The sequence below is a fragment of the Gallus gallus genome, chromosome 3, assembly GCF_016699485.2.
Source record: "Gallus gallus isolate bGalGal1 chromosome 3, bGalGal1.mat.broiler.GRCg7b, whole genome shotgun sequence".
In the NCBI taxonomy this organism is placed as follows: Eukaryota; Metazoa; Chordata; class Aves; order Galliformes; family Phasianidae; genus Gallus; species Gallus gallus.
In genome coordinates this window covers 29451188-29476436 of record NC_052534.1, presented here as the reverse complement: position 1 = coordinate 29476436, position 25249 = coordinate 29451188, and the positions used below count along the sequence as shown (strand labels likewise).

At 38.0% G+C, this 25249-nt stretch overlaps 1 protein-coding gene across 2 annotated transcripts in view; it reads left to right on the top strand.

Moving 5' to 3' along the window:
• The window catches only part of ZFAND3 (zinc finger AN1-type containing 3), a 130664-nt gene that overhangs the window by 9231 nt on the left and 96184 nt on the right, over positions 1 to 25249 (top strand). For both annotated transcript variants that reach the window (XM_046939078.1, XM_015283794.4), the window contains exon 2: positions 24235 to 24275. In XM_046939078.1, the coding sequence (XP_046795034.1) occupies positions 24248 to 24275 (28 nt within the window). In that variant the 5' untranslated portion in view covers positions 24235 to 24247. The remainder of the gene's footprint in view (positions 1 to 24234; positions 24276 to 25249) is intronic.

Sequence of the window (25249 nt, the reverse complement as noted above, 5' to 3'; positions counted from 1 at the left end):
TCTCATAAATTCTATTTTTAGAATCAGCTTTTGACTGCATGCATCTTTGAAGGAATAAAATGTATTTTTAAGATTGTGTGATTCAATAATTAAGGTTCTCTCCAGTTTTAATTTTATAAGCGTGTAAGCCTAATTCAGTTTTTAATAGCAGCATTATTGTGGAAAGTACTGTGATTTCATTTTTTAAAAAATGCTCAAAATGTTAAAAAATTGAAAATACAGTCATGAAATGAGCCTTCAATTGTGCTATAATTGATAAAATGCTTTCAGGAATAATCCACATATACCCATAACTTACCTGACTAACCTAGGCCTTAATTCATTTCTGAGCTTTCAAAAGAAAGCAATTAACAGTAGTATCTGAACACTTCAGATATCTCTTCCTGGCACTGGGTCTTTGTGATTAATACTTCATTGCAAAGTAATTGAAATTAAAGTTGCCTTGCAAATAATAATTAACTGAAGATGGAGCAAATTGACTCCTCATTTGATTTAAGAAAATGACTGACTCTGCTCATAACTCCTACTATTGTCAAGTGCATGGACTATTTGTGAGACTCGTAGTGTATGTATTTTAGAGTACATTTCTTCTCTAGATTAGGTACGATAAATGAGAGTGTGGAATATTGCTATGTGCCCTCTTTTTTGCCTGTAGTTTGCTAGTGCAACAGGGTAGTTGGTATTATTTTGGGTACTGAACATATTACTATTCTAACTTTCTGCTTGGGTATGGTGATTCCAAGTACACAGATATTGTGTCCCTACTGCTGAACACTGTTCTCTTTTTTTAACATTGTTTTTTCCTTTTTTTTAATACATGTTCTCTTCTTTGCATTCAAGTTTGGAAGAGATGTATTATTAGCTCTGTGAGCATGTACGTCAGTTGGACCACGCTTTCTCACCTGCATGTTTTCCATCATTAATGAACCATATCGCTCTATTTAATTCCACAGTGGTTTAAGATTCTTGATTGCAAGACCTGACAGCAAGGAGTATTTGCAGATTCCCAAGCTCTGTTCTTCACAGAGAGGTGTTTGTTTTAAATCAGGACTTGCTGTAAAACAGTGTCAACTCACTGACATGTTGTTTCCAAGGATATTCATGTTGAAGGAAGTGCTTGTGGTGGGTGGAGGAAGTTTCTTTCAATCATAAGGGTTGCTATGCAATTAGCAGAGCAAGAACCGCCTGCATTACACATCTGGAGGTCTCAGGTGGTTTTGTAGCACTCTCTTGATGAAGATAGGAGCCCATTATTATCCATTATTCTGCGATGCAGTATTTCCTTTTATTATTAATGTTCTCCTGTGACTAATTCAAACAAGACCAGAAATCTTTCTGGTGAATAATTAACACTTCCTGTCCTGTTCAGGTGGCTTGTAAAGACAGATTCAAGTGGTAAAAACACAATGTATATATCGTTGTACAGTATATAGAATTGTATAGTAAATTAAGAAATGTGTTGCATCATCCTTTCAAAATGAAGTAAAATACTGGCAATTTCATCACTTGCTGGTGTAACAAGAGCTTTAGTATTACAGATCAGAATTCAGTTGCCTGAGCTAACATGTCCTCTGACATGCATCCAGAATGCAGATAACTGAAATGCTGGTTGCTTTTCAGACTACTGTAAGTGGAAACTCTAAATAGCATTAGTCCAAGGCTGTACGAAATGTAAATCTACACCTTTCAGATAGCAGAGCAGAGGTTGCTGTAATTGTTGTTTTTTCTTGGTGTGTGTCCTCGGATCAGTTTGCCAGCACACTGCCAAGTTCTAGATGCCTTTGAGACCAATAGTGATTTAGTTGGTCTCTTATCCACATTATTTCTGTCATTATTTCCATTAACTGAGTTGGTGATGAGTTTCTGGCCTCTGTTAGTGTTTGTAGCAAACTTTAATACAGAAGTGCTGCTAAAACACAGAACGCTGTTCAGGTGCATCTATCAATTTTGAGGATGAAAATAGCTCTAGAATAAGTTCCTTTTGTTTGAGCACAGCTTTGACCACCTATTCTAACAATATTTTTCCTGATATGAATAGCATAAACATGACAAGTAAAGCTTGGGGTTTGGGCTGTTTTAGTTATTTGTGAGCAAAAGGAAGGCCGCTCAACCAGTAACTACCATGGTGAATTTATGCTGCATACACACTGGAGCTGCTAAGGTTTCTTTAAGATGGTGATGCAGACAGGGTTGCTCTAAAAGATTGTGTTCTCTGTGTGGCTGTGAGGGCAGGCGGAGAAGAAGATATGGGGAATGATGTAGATGATCCTTCTCTTGGGTTTTATTGTTAACTGATTAATGAACAGTGCCTTCCCTTCTCCTGCTTAGCTTTCTTGTCCCTCATCATCTGTGCAGGATAACTCTGAAGGCAGACTTTGCATTTTTATTGGATCGACTGAATACCTAGCTTGGAAAAAGTAGGCCAGCTTTTGGATACACAGGCCTTCCTTCAGTGTACAGGGAAACTTCTCTGCTTTTTCTAAGTATGTATCTAGGTATTACCTCTGTCTCCAAAATCAGTTCTGTGTGTAAGCCTATCTCCTCATGGAATCAGATGTCTGTCTTCTACCATCTGTCTGGACAGATGACCCTAATTAATGTTTGTGTGTTGGTTTTCTGTTGTTTAGTTGTAGGTATGGTTCAGAAACTGTTGTTTCTGCCAAAGTTGTGTAGCAAGTGCTGAATATGGTATGATCTTTATCACAAAGTATATTAGCTGGTAGCTATTTTTTGGGTGGTACTTATTGAACTACAGACTTGTTTAATTCACTTAGGTTCTGTTTGAATTAGTCAAATGTTTTCTGTGGATGCCTAGGTAGCCTTTTCCCTTCCTGTAATGGAGAGAAAACATCTCCTTACGTTGTCTCAAGGAAAACTGGTGCTTAGATAGCTAGAAGATCCAATCTGTTCATTTGGCAGTCTGCTGTTGAAAGGGACATTGCGTTAAATACAAGTAGTGGGAAGTAAGATGAGGCAAGAAAATCATGTCCAGGAAGGTCATAGCCAATGTGTCTGCTGTTGATTAGTTTCCTAGTTGATACAGGCCATTCAAAGCTAATCTCTAGTTCCTTAGGCTACTGAGGTAAAAGTGGAAAGAGGGAGGATTGTGCGGTCTCCTTACAGAAGGGGCCCTCTGTGAGTAAAGAATGCAGCTGAAGAAAGTGCAAGGGTATATGATTAAAAGCTTTAATTAAGTCAAGCACGATCATGAAGACATTCCTCCTTCTTCTTTGATTTTTATCTTTCTCAGAGATTTGAGATGACTGAAGAGTTGTGGGTCGATACTTCTGCTTGCTTGCTTTAATTTTTAAAATGCCTTTTAACTTCTGCTTCTATTTAAAATTCAACATTGGCGTAGTTGATGAAGCAGTAATTATCCTTTTCCAAGGGTAGATAACAGCAGGACAAGGGGAAGCGGTTTGAAGTTGAAGGAGGGAAGATTTAGGTGGATGTTGGGGAAATTCTTTACTATGAGAGTGGTGAGGTGCTGAACAGGCTGCCAGAGAGGTTGTGGATGCCCCATCCCTGGAGGTGTTCAAGGCCAGGTTGGATGGGGCCATGGGCAGCCTGGCCTAGTGTTAAATGTGGAGATTGGTGGCCCTGCCTGTGGCAGGGGTGGGGGGGAGGTTCATGATCCTCGAGATCCCTTCCAACCCGGACCATTCTGTGATTCAGTAGGCTTGCAGTGTACAGCAGCGTCACACTGGTTAGGTGGTTAAATCTTTGTTTCTTCTCCTTGTGTACTGACCAAGTTACACAAAGCTTGGATGAGTGTTCAGGATGAGGTAATGTTATGGGGCTCTTTTTTATTACCAGTTGTTAATGACCGCTCAGTGCTTGGTTACTGTGCCTTTGCCCGAGATTACCTCCACAAGTGCATGAATAGCCGATCGAACGAAAGGGCCTTTGCTGTTTGCTCTGCATGTGTGTGAATGAAATATTTAACTTGGCTCTGATTTCCCACAGCCTGAATTAGATGCAATAAGTGTGCTGATTGTGATTTTTTTCCCTTTGGTACCAATTAGCAAAGGAAAATACTGGGAAGTTGGAGCTTTTTCCCACGTTTTCTCCATGTTATTTCAGAACAGGAAAATGATGAGGATATCATGATGGTGTCTGAATGCTGCGCTACTCTCATTTTTGTTCATGTAAATAAATATATGCTGTCTGCTTTAAACGCTTCGAAAGTAAAAGCCACCTTGTGAAAATGACAACTGTGAAGATTACGGTTTGTGTTTGCATTAATCTGGATCACTGAAGATGGAAAAGCCAAAATACCAATCTGCGTAAAGGTTTCCTTCTCCTGTCACAGGATGAAGGATTGTTTTTTCACTAGGTGTTTAAAACCCCTGAACTTTAGAGCGGAACGTGTGTGCTGAATTCTTTCTATGCTGGTAATTGAAATGCAATTGCCTGAGAAGTGGGAAGTGTGCTGTGTGAAATATGAGCAAGGTGCAATGCATTGAGTAGGGGGTCTCATTCGAACTTTGCATCTGGCACCCTTTCTGGAAAGTGCCGTTCCTTCCCGTGTCATCCATCGCCTGGTGTGTGCAGCAGCTCATTTCTCATGGCTAGCATGCTTGCATGTGGCACTGATTTATGCTCTGTAGCCAACACTGAGTTAGTGGGGCAAGGAGTTCGGCAGGCCCACATTGCCTGCTGCAGCAGTCACAGCCTCACTTAGGGGGCTGCCAGTGCAGCTGCAGCAGGATGAGAGTTCTTTACAGAGGGCTTTCAAGGCAGGACGTGAGAGAAGTGGTTGGGAATGTGTACTATAGGGAATTAATAGAGGCTGCGATAAAACTTTGAAGGAGGTGAGAAGAGGGGAGAGTGAAGCACATTCACATTATGATTATTCATTTAGTTTCCTCCTCACTATTTCTCTTAAGTGCTCACCAGCAGGGAAGAAATAGTAGGTATTTTTACTTTTTTTTCCCAGAGAATAAAACTTACTATTTTAGGGTGACCTTGTTCTCTCTGTCCTGCAGCCAGTTTTTACATTTGCTGTACTTGCATAAAGGCTTCAGTTTTAAATTTTTAAGGGAAGTGTCAAGTGGCTTAGCACAAAATTGCATCTCAATAATTGTATAGACACTGCAAACTTCTCCACGTACGGCTTAAAAAATTATCTCACTGCATGTATGTAATTGTATTATGACAGTGTTTGGACTTGAGGGAGCAGGTAGCATTTAGGGGGTAATACATCAGATTTTTTGTGAGGTTCTGATAATTTATTTTCCTAAGGTAGGCTGCTAATTGACTTCATGTAGTAGAGAAGAGTAGGCTAATGCTTGTCTTGAATTAGTTGTAGAAATTAAAAGAAGTTTCATGCTTAAAATGCAAAAGGTGACTTATAAATGCAGGTAGTTACATTTGGGAGTTATTTGCGGGTCACTGATTACCCCCAGCGGGTTGGTTCTGCCAAACTTGTATCCAAGCGAGACTTACTGCTGTTGGTAGCATGTTTGATTATAAAGCTAAACACTTAACTAAGCTCCCTGTGTTGGAGCATGCATGTTGGTTACCTAGTTGCATTTATCGTTAGTTAGATGCTGAGAGGAGAGATGAGTGAGCTTTGTCTTGTCAGATTATTGTGCAATGCTTTCTTGTAGTCCTGCACTGCTAAGTTATAAAATCAATGGGATTTTTTTAAAGGCTTCCACTAATTTCTTTGAGCTTTACCCATTGTGTTATTTGTTAGTGCTGGCCGTGTACACCCTGCTGTACAGAGCTGCCGCAGAATGAAGTGTAAGATAAATACGTTCTAAATTAAAACTTACACTTGGAACAGCAATTGCTTCAAAATATTAATTTGTGTCTTACAGATGCAAAATGCCCCCTAAATGTTGTCATTATGCAGAGTTGTCACCTGTTAATTCAGGATGTTCAGTCCTAGAATTATTTAAAATCCCCAAATGAAATTTCTTCCCAAAGTGATTGGGTAAAAGAAAAGAAATGTGACATGGTGTAGACCGGGAAATAGCTGATGCTAGGAGAGGTTACAAATAAGTTCAGCCCCAAGAGCCTGCTGATATTGTTGGGGAGAATGAGCAGAAGATTGAAAACCAAGTGCTTTGTTATCTTATAGCAGACTGAGGGATTTATGACTGAAAGATGTGTATGGAGAATGCTGAGTGCTCGCTGTTGGTTTGGCCACTTGCTGCTTGCAGGAGGAAATTTTGAGTGGACACTGGGATAGAGTGCTGGGCAAGGGTTACTTGTGTGCTGTGTGACCCACGTGTCATTTACTGGAACTGAATACCGGGGAAGTGCAGAACAACTCTTTGTGGCAGCAGGTAGGTACAGGCAAACTCCAGCTTTGTGGGTGCAAACAGAAGGGGCTTGGACCTTATCACTCACATGCCATCAAGAGGAGTGAGGGTGAGACTGAAGTGCAGGAGGCTGAAAGAGATTTGTGAGAAGAACAGCAAAAACAATGTTCTGTACCTTACAGCATAAAAGTGTTTTTTTTCTTGCTGGTTTATTTTTTATTTTTTTAGAAAAAAAGATCATGCATCAATAGACGTTTTCAAGCTAGGGAATATTTTTAGTCCCAGCTTCCCAGATTTCACTCACTGACAGGTCTGTTTAGACTTCTGTAGACTTTCAAATATTGAAAAGCCTTGGGAACGAATTCAGACCATCTGAATTATCATCCAGTAACACTGGATGGAATATATTTCTTTGTGAAAGTGGAGTTCCGGTTTGTTCAGTGGCAGGGCCTGGCTAGAAGCCCTGGAAGTAACACGATTGGGTTAAAAACAAAAAGAACTCTTTATCATTTGTGTAACAAGGCAAGCACGGTTCCTGTAATCGAGTGTCCTTCGCTGAAAGTCCAAATATAGTAAGTGATTTCAAAGCATTTAAATGACTTCTGTATCAAATCCCATTGAGCTTTTGAAAATGTTATGTTGCCAACCATACTTAGGTAATACAATCAAACGGTGTTTGTGGGCTTGTAGGACTGAATCCAAAGCAGGAATATTGTGAGTATCTTAGTGGGGTGATTGCTTAGTCAGCATATGATAGGGTCATGCGTGCTGACTTCACTTAATTGCATTTCAGATGTAATTGCTTAGTTCTTTTCTTCTATAAAGAGTATACAGATTTAACAGTGCAGCAGTTGATATCAACTTTGAAATGAGTTGCATGTTGGAACGAATAATACAGTTTTACATTCAGATATTTTCACCAGCTGGCAGGATAACAGAACAAACTGCTCTTTATTTAATCAGTAGTTAGCTTTCAGTGTTGTAGTAAAATTTCAGAGCATTCAAATGAGAGGATGCCATAAAATGGGATGAATAACTAACCTTAGCTTGGTCTGTAGTTCACAAATGGGAAAATGGGTCATAAACACACGGTCATTTATTAGCATTCTAAATATCAGTCTGTAATGTTTGTCTGTGGCTGTGGCCAGAAATGTAACTATTGTCATTGTACATCTACAATGAACACAGTGCCGTAGTGCAGTAGTCTTGACTTCATATTGGTAACTTTTATCTATTTAATTACTGGCAGGAATTATCTTCTGTTTAAAAATAAATTCCTCCTTATTCTGATGCATCACTTCACATTAAATTATTATTGTTCCTGTGCACAATCTGCTTTGGGAAAATACATTCTCAGAATTACATTGGTGCAGCATTGGTGACTGTTTGGATTCTGTAGCAATATATCTCATTTTCTTGTGCCACGTGACCCATTTCCGGACAACTTTCAGTTGGAAATAACTGCCTTCAGGTATTTGTTGTGCTTCGCAAAGGTGGCACCGCTGCTTTCTGTAAGAGACAGACTTCTTGCACAAGCGTTTTTATTTACACATGTAAGGAAAAACTGGGGAGTCCTGAGTCTTATAGGACTGTAATCCATGTGTTCTCCTGTTTCTGTACAGTTCTGTTGTGCAGTGTTTAACTTTCTCCTGCCCTTAACTCCTTTTTATGTGCCTCAGGATGTATGCTGTATCTGTGTGTCGGGAGCTTTGGTGGCAATAGGATTTTCCCTGAATAGAGTGATCAGGTATATTGCTTTAAGTAGGGAATGAGATAGGATTACTGAGCACGCTGGCAGGACTGTGGGGAGCAATTTAAGTGCTGTAATGTGTGAGTGCAATGTAATGTGGGAGCGATATTTAAAATAAATCTGAAGTTCAGGTGCCCTGAGTCAGCACAACTCACAGATTCCCATACTTTCCTGTTAAATTCAGATGGACTTGGCGGAGCAATAGCTGCCATTGGTATGGATGTTTAACATTCACCACTTGAACTTGAATTTGCAGTATTGGTCCTTTTGCCACCAGTCTTTGCCACAATAAACAGTTGTTCTCGCACCAGAAAGAGCTTTGGTTTCAGTGAAATCTGGACGCATACGCTCTATAGCAAAGAACAAGCCCTTAGTCCAGAACAAGCTGTAAGCTCCCAAATTCCAGGGCGTGATGTTTGGTATAGGACAGTTTCAGCACATTCACTGACTTGGATGATGAGTCAGTAATGAAAAAATGAGTGATTCCATCCACACAAATTCTGCTTTTATGATTACGTGCAGTGTCAGTAAAATGTAAAGCCTTCGTACAGTGTAGCTTGTACAGAGAAGACTCATGTTCTTAAGGGTTCTGCTTTCCCCTAACCTTTTTTTTAAGACTTTTATTAAATGGCACAGCTTTTTTTCATACTACATGCTATAAATGGCAGAAATTCAGCTACAGCCATTGACCTTCAGCTGTGTATTGGCAAGATAATTTTTTTTTTAAAGCTCTTTGTCCTGATACATAAAGGGCACTGCTTTGTACATCAGTAAAGACCGGAGTATTTATCTGGTTAGCCAACTCTTAGGCTGTGTTTTAAGGTACTTTTGTTCCAAATAAGAAGCTATGACTCAAAATAAGATGTTTACCTTTAAGGAAGTAGAAACGGTACAAGGAAGGACAGATATGATGGTCTCCCATTTTATCATTTTATCTCCATTTTATCAGTTCAAACAATTAATTTGTATAATTGACTTGAAAAAAGATAACATGGGTTCTTTGCTAAGCTTTAGAATTTAGATAGGGTAGGATAGTTTGATCATTTCTCGTGTGATGCATAGAAAAGGAAAGCTTGAACTGGTGTTCAGCAGTCCTGGTAATTCTACTTCTCAGACAAAGTACAACTTCCTTTTGAGGAAAGCTTAGCTCTGAAGTGTGAAGTTGCAGCTCATTGAAAGTCTGAGGTCTTCACTTAAGTTAAGAAGGGGACTTGTGGAATAATAAATCTTTTCTCTGCTTTTTCCTGTTGCTGTTTTAACCTTTATAGAGGAACTTAGAAGCTTTGAAATTTGTTTCGTCAATAGACCTGTTGGGACTGTCAGATCACTGCTTGGCTTCGGCTGAATTTAATAAAGTCTCAAGAAGTGAGAGCTCTCTCCAACCTTTACTGGGGGATCAGGAAGTGAATTGAAATACACAGTATTGTTCGTCTTAGCTTTGCTCAAGCGTTTTGAGAATGCCTCTCTTATTCCTTTAAATAGATTAAATATTCATGTTGCCTTTGATTTCTTGGGTTAGTTTTTTTATAATAATACTTCCCAATGTGTTCATTCTCCCGTGCTGTAAATTACTCATTCTTATGCTGAAAGGAGAAGCAGAAAAAGAGCCCAGATTTCCTGTAGTATAAAAAGGAGGCAAACAAACACATTTTCCTATTCATTACTCTTACTTTAATTTCTATGGAAGTATTCTGGGTTATTTTTCACATATGATAACAGAAATAAGTCTTATCTTATTCAGTATCATAGCAGTCAGCGTTTCCCCTTGTGTAAATAAGACGAGACCCCTGCAACAATAACTCTGGTTGTTATGTATGACTGGTATGATGTCAGTCATACATTTCATGTTTTTTGTGAGTAATTTATGTTCCCTGTAGATTTATTTTCAAATCTCCCAGGATGGATGGTGATTAGCAGTGCCCACCGCAGTTGAATTTCACTGTGGCCTTGCAATACCAATGTAAGCAGGCTGTGATTCAAATTTTGCAGAGTTCAGGGATGGTCTTCTGAATATGAGGCAAGACTTAATGTGATTCATCTGCTGATACTGAAGTGTGGTAACGCGTTCCTATGAAACATTTCCTTTACACAGTAAATTCTCACCAGTGCTGCTACTAGTTGAGCTGATTTGGTGTTAACAGCAGCAGGAACCCTTATTCTTTGCAGATGTGAGAGTACCTAGAGAGTTACAAATGTTCAGTTCAAACTGGCAGAGACCCACAGACTACAGGTTCTATAGCACTGTAAAAAGGCAGCATGCTACAAACCTTTGTCCTGTGCTGGTACTGTTCTGTAATGTCTCATCATCTTAGTGGTCTTGGGCAGAGCCAATTAAGTGGTTCTATCTGTGAGGTATACAGTCATCAGAGTTCTTATTGAATTAATAATCAATTTAGTTTGGCTTTGTGTGTGTGTAGACTTTGGCTGTGTGTGAGAGCTGATGGGAGGTTGGCACCACCTAATACAAGACAAGCAATCTCTTCCTTTCCCATTTTCCTGCTGCCATGTCTATTGTATCTGTTTTATTTTTTTAATTTTTTTTAGAAAGTTCTGTAGACGACTTTTATGCCCAGAGTTAAACTGAGATGTGGAGAGCAGAACTGAGCTCGTCAATTAGACAGTGGAATAAGGTGCCACTTCTTCACAGGATGCACTGAGGAAAAGGAATAGGTGGAATACGGGCTGTCAGATACCCTCCTGTATCAACTCCAGCTTGCAGACGAATGGTCTAAATAAGGAATTGTGTACAGTGTCTCGGTCCTTACCAAAGTTAATAGTAGTGGCATAAAAACTTCTACTGTGATGAGTGTGAGATAAAATTATTTTCAAATGGGGAATCTTTTAAGGCTTTGAGATAATGCACTCAAATGGCAGCTCTTCACTTTCGTAATTTTTTTTTTGTGTCCATAGTTTATAACTTTATATGCCCTGTTTAGAAGATCATGTGTAAAACTTGAATGGAAAAGTAAGTATACCAGTGTTAGTCATGGCCTACTAAGTGCTTTAGTTTGTGTGATCTCATTTGTTAGTAAATAATTTGGGAGCTATGCAATCTGGTGCGGTAGCACATTCAGTGTTCTTGTAATTGCTTATTTTGCAGTCTCTCAACCTTCAGCTGGTAGCATGGGGCTTGCCCTGCCTCTGTTGTCGTCATCCACCTACACAAGCATGTTGGATAGGTGAAAGCAGCTTCTGAACAGTTTCATGTGACGGTCTAGTTACATACCAAATTTAAGAAGCAAGTCAGGTTTAGATTGAGGACAAAATCCTTCCTGTAGTCGTGATGAGGGTGTTAGAAACAAAACGGAGGTACTTGTCTGCAATAGTCAGTGTTTAATTTTAAGATTTGTGTCCTTCTCCCCCTTCCCAGTCACTTAGTTAAGTAATTGTCAAAATGTAATAACTTGAATAAATCTTTCTTTTGAATCCTGTTTTAATATTTTGTCTTCTTTTCTGGTTGTAAGACTTGTGAATGAAGAGCACTAGAAGAAGAGAACATTCCTAATTCTTATTGCTGTCATGCAGAAAGACAGGCAGTAAGGGGGAAAGATATCTTGGGTCAGTTTGTTTCCTCTGCTCTTTTCTACTCTTCCCTAGGAACTCATACTGAGACTGGAAATGTGAAGCATTAGTTTTCCTGCATGCTGCAGTTGAACATGCAGAGGAGAGAACAGCTCTTGGTCACCATCAGAACAGTTGAAATTTTTGCCATGGCACAGCTCTGGACATTTGAACTAAGAACATCTTATTGGGACTGCTAGATTAACTATGTTAACTACCTCACCTTGAATATTTAGGATTGAATTGTTGCTGTTTCCTTTTAGTGTTTGGAGAAATACACTGTTATACACGTGTTTTGAGGAGGTAAAGGCAGAATGAAAGATGGGGGGGGGGGAAGAAATTAGGCAATGTGGATGCTTTAAGACTAATGTGTAAATGCCAGCGCAGCTCCATACGGAGCAAACATGTTGGATCTAATTCAGTGTGGGTGTATTTGGTCTGAGCTGATTTTTGTGTACCATGCTCAGTCTGTGAGTGTCAATGGAAGATAATCTCCTACTGTGGACTTGTTGGTCTGTGCGATGTTAGTAACCATGCACTTAGTAAGGAGCTAAGAAATTGATGTCTTGGATGTTGTTGACTTTCTAGACTAGGAAGAATAAACTTTGAAACTCACAGAAATACGGCCTGATACTTGTTTAGTTTTGATTGACATGATTAGGTAAATGTGGAAAGATTTTGTCCCTCTAAGTAAAAGAGAAAAAAGGAAAAACATCTGGATTACTGTTAACAACATTTATGTATTACGACTCAAAATACTTTCATTTAACTTTATCCTTTCACTTTGATTGTTTTGTTATTTACAGATAAATTATGCAGACATCCATGTAGTCGGCTTTCACATTACTGAAAGTTATTCTTTTATCACATGGGGTTGTTATTTTTCCAAGAGTTTGTTTTCTCTATGGAAGAAATTCTTAATTGAATTGCTAATATGGCAGTTCTGTTCAATGAATCAAGATACATGTTGTCGTGCACTGACTTGTAAGAAAATAAAATACCAAAGATCAGAATGCTGTGTTCTAAAAGAATGCGTGGGGTGCTCTTCATCTGGTTTTTGGAGCAGCTTTACTATTCTTTAGGTCTCCTGTATTTGAACTCAGTTGTACTCTTACAAGTAGGCAAAGACAAGTAGCTAGACCTCTGGCTAGCTATACTAATGAGAAGATTAAGGATAACTTGTTATTTGCTCTCAGATCAGAGAGGGACAGATTTTAAATGCATATTTTGAAAGCAGCTTCTCTTTTTTTTCCTGGGTTTGGGGCATCTAATGTAGTTTTTCTTTCTGAAAATAGTTGATTGCTACATCTTTTATTGCATTTGCTCTTGGAGATACATTGCATTTGCATCTAGAATACTTCAAAACATTACTTTGACGCCACGAAGTGCTAAGTTGGTTTTAAAGGTGTTTCCTGTTTTAGGTTACATGAATTCTGAACTCTAAAGCAGTTTAATCTCAGAATGATTACTGTGGAGGTTTTACACTTTTTAATGTACGCTTAATGTGTTAAACAAAAAAAAAGGCACAACCAACCAAGAACAGTGAAGACCTACACAAAAATAGCAGTTAGATGTCATGGGGGGAGGCTATGCTGAGTGTGTGGATCAGAAGTGACAGGGGAGGCAGTGATTCCTCCTGGGGTTAGCAGGGAGAAAACGAGCATAGTGATGAACTGTGTGCTCTCTTGTGTAAAGCATTCAAAACTTATATGGTTGCAATGTTCCCTTTGCTGCTTGAAATGGAAGTGCTTGAAAGAACATTTAGTATTTCTTAACTGTGCAGACTTTTATTTTTATTTTTCACTTTGGCACTTGTCTTTAACGAGATGGTTTTGGGAAGGTTTATAGAGCCATGCATCTCATATGGCTGAAGGGTTTGAGGGGTTGCAGTAGTCATGACCATCATCCACTGTCATAGAAACACCAGAGAAGGGAACACTGAGTAGAGTGTTTCTCGTAAAAGAAGGTGCTGCTTCTATGTGTACTGTCAATTGATCTGTAGTGGGCAACTTGTGATTATGCCTGGATGCACATTTATGAAAAAATCTCAACTTCTAGGGGTAGTTTAATGACTTGCTTTGCGTAAGGCTTTCTGTTTATCACTGTCAGCCTAACTCTTGCTCGTAGAGTTTCTTTTATTTTCTTGAGGGCTTGTTTGCTTTTTTAAGTGGTGTTGCCAAAGATTTATGTTTATATTGGTTTGTTCCTTGAACTCTTTGTTGTTACAAGTTTTACCTGATTTATTTTGTTTTTCAGGAACGTCAGAAGTTGAACGTTTAACACAAACATCTCAAAGGCTATGTTTCTATGCAGTTTTCTTCTGGTTAGAAATGCTGTGTTCCTTTGAATTACACTAAACTCTGGCTTTGTGGTTTTCTTTTAAAAGAAAAAACAGAACAAAAAAACAAACAACACCCAACAAATCAGAAGTTTGACCTCTCCTCAAGTGAAAATATTCAAAATGTTCATCTGGGCTAAGACTTTGCATAAGGTGTTCAGCAGGGGTATTACTTACCCCATTGCTGAGCTGGCAAGTGGAACTCTGTCTACTTCAGGATGGTTTTTGAGGCTGAGAACCTCCTTTCACATCTTGAGAGATGAAAAATCTGATACAGACTTCTTACCTGCAAGCTGTTAGAAAGTTAATCAAAACTTCTGGGGCATTAGAATGAGCATGCAGCATGCAAGCACATATCTGCTACCAGCAGCAAAAGGACCTTGATTGGTTTTTTTTTTTTTTTTTTTGGTTTAGCATTGGTTATCATGACTCACCAGCGGTTTGTTTCACTTCTGAAAGTGACTTTCCTTTTTCCTTCTCTCCTATTTCTCTTTAATTCTACTTTCTGGGTAGAATTACATTCTGCCAGAATGTGTGGTTCTATTCTTAGGAAAGTTTTTATATAAACACTTAACTGGAAGATCACTCGTAGTGCAGACATTGATGCAATTAATTTTGAATTTCTACAGAAAGAAATATTCTGTAGGACAGCATAGTGAGACCTGGCTATATTTTCCCAGGTGAGAACCAAAAATGACTGCCTCTAATCAGGTACAGAGGCAGCACTGATCTAAATAAGAGCTGTGTTTTTTCCTGGCTGATGATTGGGAACAAAGCTTGCTGGGGTGGAAGAATGTGAGTTTCTCTCAGCTAACCTTTGAAGATTTCACTAAAACCTGGTTTGAAAGGGGAGGAGGAAACGTGCCTGTGTGTTTGCACACTGGTGACTTCTTTTAGGTGGTTTATGAACAGTAATAAGGTAGGATTGCATGCACCTCATCGAAATCATTCATGTGCTTTTCAAGAAGTGCTTCAATTCTGCCTTGATAGTAAATCCAGATTTAGAAACATAACAGACAGAAAGAATAGGGAAGAGTATTTCTTGAACAAAGCAAGAAAGCACTCCTTTTTCAAGACTGGTAGGAGCTACATTGCATTTTTCATTGAGCAGGATACCTTGCTTTCTGTGCTTTTTCTTTGTAACTTGTAGAAATAAATCATCAAAATAATTCTTGGAGTTCTTACTCTTGTCCCATCTGTTATGTATAGTGAACCTTTAAGTGTTTTCTCTCTCTGTACTTGGGATGATCAACATTTCAAATGCTGTTTTTTTTTGCCTGTGTAACATTAAACATTAAAAGTATTAATGCCCAGTGTTAAGTACGTTAACAAAATGTGTTTATGAATTCTGGCCTAATACTGTGCAACAGCATTTTTTAACTAGTTTAAATAAGCTTTCTTTGTAAATGTTACTTGACATGCATACGTACAAACAATCAAGGTTTTTGAAATACTTTGCAAGGCATTTTTTAGTTGTTTAAAAGTTCTACTAATTCTAGGGCGTTATAATACTAAGAAGCATTTTCAATTGTCTTTAGTCAAAAAAATAATTTTGGTGTAAACATAAAGGTAAAGGAAAAAACCTCTTACACGTGTAGATCAGTTTCTTCTGTGCTCTTGATTTCATCTTCCGTCTTCCCCTGTAGTGGCTCCACATTCCCTGTATTACGCTACTGTAGTAGTAGTGCTGTCTAATAACAAATGAAGGGTTGAACCTGGACTAGTTTCATATGTTGGGTTTTTTGGAGGGAGGATGGGGTTGGCTTTTGTTGCTTCAGGCTTTTGTTTTGTTTTATCTTGTATTCCATACTTAACTTTGACTTGGTAAGTAACTTTCTTCACTGTTTTGAAAATCTAGGTAGTATCATGCTTTTTGTGTAATGTGATAAATGTCAGCTTATATATCATAGCTAAGGTGAATGAGATGGTTTCAAAGTAAGGCCTTGTTAAATTACAGTAATTTCCATAGACTATTCAACTACATAAATTCTGGAAAAGAGATGACTAGATAGCAGCTCTGAAGAGATGGATAAGAAGTTAAAATAGAGAGATGAACATAAACCATTATATCATCTTGACTTAAAAAAAAAAAAAAAAGCAACAAAGATGAAGAGAAACTCAAAATCAAAACTGAAAAAACAAAACTAAGTAATGATCCCTTCTTTACTTTCTGCTAGTAGTTGTCTTCTTTCTCTTATCCAGGAACCAATATCAACAACAGATACAACCTTGATTATAGAGGTATAATTTTGATTTATAGCCAAGAATACTGCTAGACACACTTGTGTTAAGGTTTCAGTTATCCTTATCTGAGTTGAAGCTGCTGTTAGGAGTTCTGATTCAATATGACCATTGTAGTTGGACAAGGAATGGATGTGAACAGGAAGAAATGTAGAAAAGCTCAAAAATGGTCAGGGTGTTAGAAAATGTGATCTTTTAAGGACGATTGACATAACTGTCGTTGTTTTGGCCTTACGCGTGGTGGATGACTGAGTCTTCAAGTCTGTTTAATAGCTTTGCGTGCTGAAAAGACATTGTATCCTTAAACTGAACAAGAAAGGGAAGTTTTTCTATTTTTCCTAATCTAGATAGAGTTGTTGGAGTTGCAGAGAGTTGAAATAACTGTCTTGGAAACATTTGATGTATTGGTGTCATGCGTTTAAGTCAGGGGATGAAATAGATGCTTTCTTGATGTCTTTTCCAACTGATTTTTTTTTTTTCTAAGAAAGTTCAGATATTTATTGATATTTACTGATCCTGTGATTTAGGTTTTTGAGTTCTGCTTATCAGTGGAGCATTGGAATGTCTGATCTGAAGAAAAAGATATACTTAATACAATTTAATATTGTAAAATCTGAGGAAGGTGCTTGTGTTGTCATAAGGCAAATTATTTATTACCTGCGATGCATATAAATAGTGATGTTATTGGGGAATTGGTGGAAAGTAGGTGGATCAGAACATTCTAATTTTATTCTTACTTTTTCTATTGAAGGCCTCTTAGAGTTGACTAATACAGAATCACGGGATGGTTGGGGCTGGAAGGGACCTCTGGAGATGATTTAGTCCAGCCTTCTGCTAAAGCGGTTCCCTACAGTAGGTCTCACAGATGGATTTCCGGGCAGGTTTTGAATATCTCCAGAGAAGGAGACTCCACCACCTCTCTGGACAACCCGTTCCAGCACTCTGTCACCCTTGAAGTAAAGAAATAGTTCCTCATGTTCATATGGAACTTGCTGTGCTCCGGTTTGTACCGTTGGCCTTTGTCTTGTTGCTGAGCACCACTTAGTTTTTCAACCTTTTTACTATCCTTTAAACAATAGACTGCACATCTTTGTGAAAAAGATTCAGAGAATTTCTAGGGGAATGTTTGGCATTGGGTTTTGCTGCTCAGGCTTTTTACTATTCTTTATATTTTTAAGTGAGTGTAGAGACTTGTATTTATGGAGCATTTATCTTTGACTGGAGAGCAACAGCTTTGTACACTGAGCTAGAAACTGAAATGAATCTGTTCTGAGTTGTTCCAACCCTTCTTACCTAGTTTAAATGCATTAGATTCTTTGCAGTTTCTTGTATGAATTGTTTGGATAAGGCTGTAAATTGAAACTCCATCAGTGCTTTTGTCAGAGCCTGAGATACATTTTGTAAGAATAAGGAGCTGCTTTGTTGCAGTCTTTTCCCTGTTTTCCCTCTTGTGTATTTGTGCTGTGCTCTGACATTATTGTAAACAAAGCGTTTCAGTGTCCCTTTATATTTAAAATATAAAAAGTGCTTCAGCCATAGTTTTAGAAGAATACTTTAGTGTAGCCATTGGAAAAATAATAAATCAGAGTTCAGCTACTTCATTGGGATGCACTGCCATATCTTTTGACTGTGGAAAGTTGCCAAAAGGGCAACTCTAATATTCTGTGCTGTGCATAAAGTTTCTTCTCCGTTTCATTTCAGATTGAAGTAGGATGATGAGGTCTGTGCTGGCATGTGACTTGACTTTCTGCTGCTTACCAAAACGTAGCGATGGGAAGGAACGCTGTGTTGTTTATGGTGAAAATGAGGAATCCAGGAATCAAAAGCAGAATATTAATGTATTTTCCAAGCTAGAAAAACTGTTACGATAATAGTAATAACAACACAGTCTTACTAATAACACTTCCTAGCTCAGCTGGAATTCTTACAAGTGAATACTCCAAACATAGGGGTGTAGAAGAGCCCAGGAAGAAGAGACACGGACTGCCTTTAGGAGGCATTTGACTTCAGATTTTAGTGAGTAAAAAATCAGTTTGAGTCTATGTGGACATTTGTTTGCCAGATTCACTGCAAGTTAATCTGCATTTGACATGCTTCACTTCTGCTCCTTTATGTGAAAAGAATTTAGCATACATAATTCTAGAAGAATTACTGAGCTGCCTCAGTCTAAAGACATGAATAATTGTTTAAACTGTCCAAAAAAATCTTGTCTGTATCCTATTAGCAAGATTATCAATTGAGGAGGAACCAAGGTACCAGATATACAGTGTATATTTAATCTATGAGTTGGCATCAGGTTTAGAACAATGAAATGGCTTTCTGGAGAAGCTAGAGGGTATACAGAAATTTCAAGAGGATGATTGAAGGTCTTATTAACTCAGTCTAATTAACCTCCTTTCTGTACAAGGTGAGGTGTTATATTCTGAGCAAATGATGAAAAGTGTAAGGGAAGTACCGAATTGAATCAATTTTCTTTTAATGATAAATAACCCTTCTAGTCTGGTTAGATAAAAGTAAACACATGTGGGCTGTGGTTCTGCTTATACTGTGTGCCAGGATTCAGCTCAGACTGAATTCTTCAGCAGAGTTATAAACCTTTGAAAATTGCTTTATAATGGAAACGGTGACAGACCATTAACTACGGTAGTATAAATGCATTACTTTAACATATGTTACAGTTGTCCTAAGTTGCCAAACACATGAAAAAACAGCATGTGCAGGAAATTCAGGGAGGAGGCTTCTGTGTAGTAGTTTTAACTAATTAATGACACGACTCAGTGCACGTTAATGTTTTTCAGACACACGGCCCTCGACGTGCTGGGCAGGTATCATTCAGGGACTAAGAAAGATTTGACCGGGGTGACACTGACATCCCACTCTGAGTGCTGTACTGGAAGAGGACCAAGAAGGACATGATGTGTTTAATCACCAGTGCAGTTATAGTGCTACTGAAGCAGATACATTTTCTGACTGCCAAATCATAAGAACTTCTAAATCAGAAAGATATGCTAGGTATGCTGGAAAGTCTTGTTACCAATAAAAATGCAAAATCATACTTACTTAAGCCACAAGTGCAAACTGCATTTAAAATGAAACGCCCAATACATCTGTCCTATATTAAAGCTTTTTTTCTCCAAATTCGGTATTGTTTCAGTCCTAAAACACAACCAAAGAAAAATTATTTCCAGAAATTACTGTTCTGTGTTTTTTTTTGATTGTTTTCTTTTATAGGTCTTAAGATTATACACCTATGCCAGAATTATTAGTTAGTTTTTACTATAGTGCAACTGTGTGAATCTGCCCATTGGTGGACATTTGCATTAGTAATACTAGTTCACTATTTAAAACGTGAAGGAGTTTTCACACTATAGACCAAACGGTGCGTTTTCAGTTGCCCTTTAGCACTTGTGTGAAGTATTAGTTTTTAGCATTTGTGGTTTGCTTTTTCATCTTTCTTCTTTAAAATGCAAATGGGGAAGCTGGGAAGTGCCTGACTGCTGGAAAATGTAAGGTTTTGTTACAAAACCTTCTGTACTTATTAGGTAAGCCTATCCAAGTTTCTTGGCAGAAAATTGTTTTCATTAGGAAGTCTGAGAATGCTGAGATGAAGTGGATTTTTGTATAATGCTTTTAAACTCTCCCAGTGCTCTGAGTTTCAGCATGTATTTTATTCTAGAATCTTCAGACTGAGATTCTCCTTTACGTTCTGCCTATTAGAATCAAGTATGATACCTCTATCGGTCTTTGAGATTTTGGGGTAAAACTCTATCTTCATTCTCTAGCTGTGGCTTCGTATTGATAAAGTTATATAGTGGGGGAAGGGAAAGGGAAAGGACTTCAGTGGAGACAGAAGAGTAGAATGCACACAGATTTGGACATTACCTCACAGCTGTATACTGCCAGATGGCGACAAAAGGAATAATTAGTAGAGTAGGGTATATAATTCAAGTAAATAATTTTTGATGCTTTTAGTGGAATAGGTGAGGCCATGCTTTCATACGAACGTAATGAAAGTACTATATGAATAGAGAAGCAGAGTGGCTGAATAAGAGTCTTAGTACTTCTGATGTTGCCGTTTAGTTACAGTCTATCAATCTATAGGAGTGGAAGATGTTATTTTTGGTAGTCAGTTTCTCTCACTTTCCCTTGTGTGTATTTAATCTGAGGTGCAGTTGTTGATTTCGCTGAAGTTGAGCCCTGGCAGTGGTCTCTGTGTGTGTCTGTTGGTTCAAGTGGTTTCATTTGCTTTGGAAATTTGTATGTACAATAATCCAAGTGAGGGATGATATGAATATCCCAAAATGAGGTTTTTTATTTTTACCTTTACATGTGATTTTTTTGCTTGAAGTATAAATATACTATGAATTCTGGGATGACCTATTTCTGCAATTTCTTCCTTTTCAAAGGTCCTGTGTCATTCATTGTTACTGCTTTCATGGCTGTGTTTTTATAAGGGAAGTTTTTCTGTTATTTTTCTTCTTGGAAGTGGAAGCTTTTTAAATAGCTGAGATTTTTTCAGACCAAGTTTTGTCAAATAGTTGCATGCAATACTTCTGAAGCCTCTGGGATTTTCCAGCTGGTTTGAAGTTCCCCTGCCTCTAATTTGCTCTGCCACTTGACCTTCTAAGCATTGCTTCACCTCGTGGTTTCCAAATCTACACAATTTTTATTACCCTTTAGTTAAATGGTTTCTTTTTGGCAGGTGGGAGTACCTTCAAGTGAGGTTTAACTTTATATTCTGCCTCTAAGATAATGCAATTCTATTTGACTTGATTTATCCATAAATATGAATGCCTGTGTGAATACCAGCTTAAATTATGTGCAGGTGGAGATGGTATATTACTAATACAAAGCTGACTTGGTAGGGACATTGTAGATATAAAATATATACTGCAGTAGCTCTGAGCTAGATGCTGTTAAGCATGAAGCTGACTTTTATGAGGGAAATCTGGGAATTACCTTGATATCTTCCATTAAAACCAGTGATTTGATGACTAATTCATAAGCATGTTGAATATCCCCAACCTAGCTGTAAGAGAAGGGTGTGAAAGCGTTGGCTATCAGCCTGAAGGCTTGCAGTCTGTTCTCCTTGCCAGGGTTAACTTGGGCTTCCAGCTCTGTATGCCTTATTTACCTTTACTCTCATTGTTCTAATGAATTTTCCTAGAAATCAAATAAGTACTGCATTTCCTAGAAATCATCTGCTTCTCGGTTGCCTTTTGTGACCATGAGGTGGCAACAGTGGGGGCTGTACCATGACCATCTTATGGCATGACCCTTTTCTGATATGAGCATTTTGAATGAAATTACCTTGAGAAGTAACCTGTATCCCAGATGTGTATTTGAAAAGTCTGTCGGGAACATAGAAATAAATAAATATGATTAATATAAAACAATAGGAATAAAAGATAGTGCATAGGAAGATTTATGTGAGGAGAATTAGCACATGCAGGTTTGCTCAGTTTTAAGGGGCTAGTGAGAGGGAAGAGGAAATCCTAGGTAAGAGGAGAAGGGATTTGCAGTGGAACAGAACACCATTAACTGTGTATCTTACTTGACAGACATTAACATGTCTCTCAGTTAATACCTCCTAAACTTGACATACCTACACTGCTTGATATTTTTGTTGTAAAGCTTTGGCCCTAATTAAATATTGCACTTTCCACAAGGGGCGATGGTTAATCAGTGCTGTTACTATCTTAGTCTTGGTTTATCTGCTGTGACGTCTGTGTAGAAGAAACTAAACAAAAAAACAAACAAACAAACAAACAAACCAAGAAAAAAAAACCAAACACCTCAAGGAACAAGAAAAGCAGTTGAGGTTCTCATCCAATGTTGCAGCCTCTGACTAACCTGTATGCCTTAAAAAAAAACACATAAAGGCATCTGAAAGTGAACCTTGGAAGAGTGACAGTGAGCTCAAGTTGTTTTGCTTGCTTGTCCAATAGCACTGTCTGTAAAAACGAACAAACAAACCCTGTTTTTTGTGTTAAGAGTAAATGGCAACCCTCTTTCTTCTTTTTCACATGGCTGGCTGTTATTTTTGTGCATTTGTGTGCATTTTTCATTGTTGGTTTGTTGCTAAGTAAATATTATATGAGAATTCGGATTGATATTTAACAGCTGAGATGGTTGATGGAACCATATGTCATTGCCCCTTCCAATGTCATCAGTATGAACCACCTGAACTCTACCTTTCTTTTTCTTTGCTGCCCCTGGGGTTTAATGGCTTTGCAGAGAAGCTCCTGCCTGGCATATTGAGCTGTTCCAGAAGGTCTAATCCATAAGCAGTGAGTACTGAACTGCAGCACACTAATGCTGTAGGTGTTGACTCACCGTGCTGTTCTTAATTGCAGTTCTTTTGAAGATAGAAAATCTGTGCAGACTGTCAACATAGCTATTGAATCTTTGGGTATATACCAATACGATATGTATTTGTATGGCTACAAATGCTGTTCTGCTTTTCCTAGGAATTAACTTTTCTCCTGTGCACATACTGCTTGTGTTTAAAACTAGCTTTCATGTGTCTGTCTCTTGCTGTAGCTGGCAAATGCTTATGGTCTCATATCTGCAGTGAACTGGAGAACTCTTGAGCCTGATGTAAACCAGCTTTCAAATGTGCATGAATTGAAAAGCATCTGTAATGTTTTCATGTGACTAATGCTAAGATCTGATTGATTAAGTCTGGATTTACTTTTTAACTGGGAATTCATTCAAAATATTCATTTGCAAGCTCGGGGGGAAAAGTATATAATTCTAATAGGTGTAATCTTTTGTGATTTAATTGCTTTGGAGAAAAAAAATCAAGATGTTTGGTTTGAGTCTTGATTCTTAGAGTTTTATATTGTTTGGTGCACATCTCATCTCAAAATTCTGTCCATGTTTGTCTGGAATTAGAAAATGGTTTAGGTAGTCTCAGTTGTTTTTAAATATACATATTTCTATAGGTAAATATGCAGTTAATTTGCCTAAATGAGATCTTTCTGGTAAGAGGCTGCCCTGAGGAGGGTAAAAAGGTCTTCTGGGCATGGATGGCTTTGGTAGAACCTTACCTGCCAACATGTTCTTTCAGGCCTGCTCAGGGTGATACTAATGCTTATAATGGCATTCAGGGAATGTTGAACGAATCAAATATTGGGCAGTGTGCACAGAAAATGGGTTGTACTTACCTAAAGACGTTTCAGTGCTTAGAGACTGTGAGCGTATTCTCCAGGTCACTTTGTAAGGGTGATGGGATAATAGAATTTTTTGTAAGCTGGGCGAAACTTTATGTGATTTTGCTGCAGTCCTGGAGAGCGCTGTAGCCTTAACTTGGTTTGTTTTTGAGCCTGCTGACTTTCTCTGAGTTGAACACTTGTGGCATAATTGCACAGACGCTTTGGAGACATCTGGGAGACTTAAGATGTTGCTGTCATTCTCCAGCTGTTTTTCTCTCAGCTGAAGGTTACTGCCCTGAAAGTTGAGCCACACTAACAGATCATATGAACTATCCTAGTTCATGTCAGTACAAAGTTAGCCAGGTTATTTTAAATTACTGCTGGCTACAGCTGAGGGTAGTAATGAACAGCTTGAGGTAATAACTCCTTAAACCATTCCAGCTAGGATTCCAAGAGCACATCTGTCTATGTCCTTATAAGTGCAATATTTTAATCTCTCTACTGCAATACCGTATCCAAGATTTGTCAGGACTGCAAAGCTGTTGCCAAGGGGAGCTTTAATATTAAAGCAGAACGTACCTGTTCTTCCTGTCTCTCATTATTGTCGTAGAGCAATGGATATGTCTGATAAGTGTGCAGTGTCTACCTTAAAAGGTAAACTTATTCTTAAATATGAGGTAAATAAATGTGAAAACTGTGTTTTAAAAGCTCTATAAATTGGAAAGAGGTTGTCAGATGAAATCTCCTCCTCATCCCTATTCCTAGTTTGGCTGCTTCTAGTCTATTGTTATTTTGATATAATTTTTGATTAGCTGTTTAAGTTCTTAAGGTCAGTTACCCTGGCTGAAATTCTCTGTATTGATTAGAATGATAATGAATATTTTAGCTCAATTTTTTTTTTTTTTTTTACCTCAGGTCCAGCAAGACTATGAATCTCTGTTCCAAATGCTTTGCTGGTAAGTGCAATAAAAGGCTTTATGGCTTTTGTTGGGTTATTGAAACCACATTGTTGGTGTCTCCTGCAGGGTCTTTGTGTGGGTTTTTCTTCCTCTGCTGTATATGCATAATTGGATTTTCCTCACTTTGGTTCTTCATTTATTTGCCAATCAAGAACCTCTTGTGTAGATGCAGCAATCAGACCTTGCTGTTGAAGGTTATGGAAGTCAGGAATGCCCTTGAACTACAGTTCCACTGTTAGCACAGCACCTGAATGGATAATACTGCTCTCAAAAATTGAATTGCAATTAAGAATTTTGTAGAATTTATTATCTTCTGAAATGTGATATAGTGATATAGATGAAAAGCAAAAAGTTAATATAAAAAAAACTCCTTTCAATTTTTTTTTAATTTGTAGTCTTCAAAAATTAAATCATTACCATTGCTACATACTATTTTTTTTATTACTACTATCTAAGGTATTAGAAATTGCTATTGACCTTTTTCTGTTAGCATCTGCTGGCTTTATCTTCCTGAATTTTTTGTGCTATTGTTTAGTATTGCATGCTTGCTTTAAATTGTAATTAAAGTGGTATAATTGTTCATGATTTTAACTTCTCTTGGGGAAACAGGCACAGTATTAAAAAGAGGAAAAAAAAATTTGAAACTGCCATTGGCTTGTCTATGAAATATTTGCTTTTAGGACTTAAGTTGGCCTTAATGTGGAGCTCACACATTTTTTGAATTTATTTTTTTAAAAGTCATTGGTTCCAATGCAAAAGTGACAGCATCTTTGAAATTTAAGAACCGCCCATGACCTCCTCCTTCCTACTCTCATCCCTCTGCCAAAATAAAAACTGCTTTTACAGAGGTTTGTACAAAAGTGTATTTTGACTTGTGGATTTCAAATCTTGGATTCAACATCACTTCCTCAAAAAATAAACCAAAAAACATAGAATATGAAGATTGTCAAAGATTGTTCAGCAAAATCATA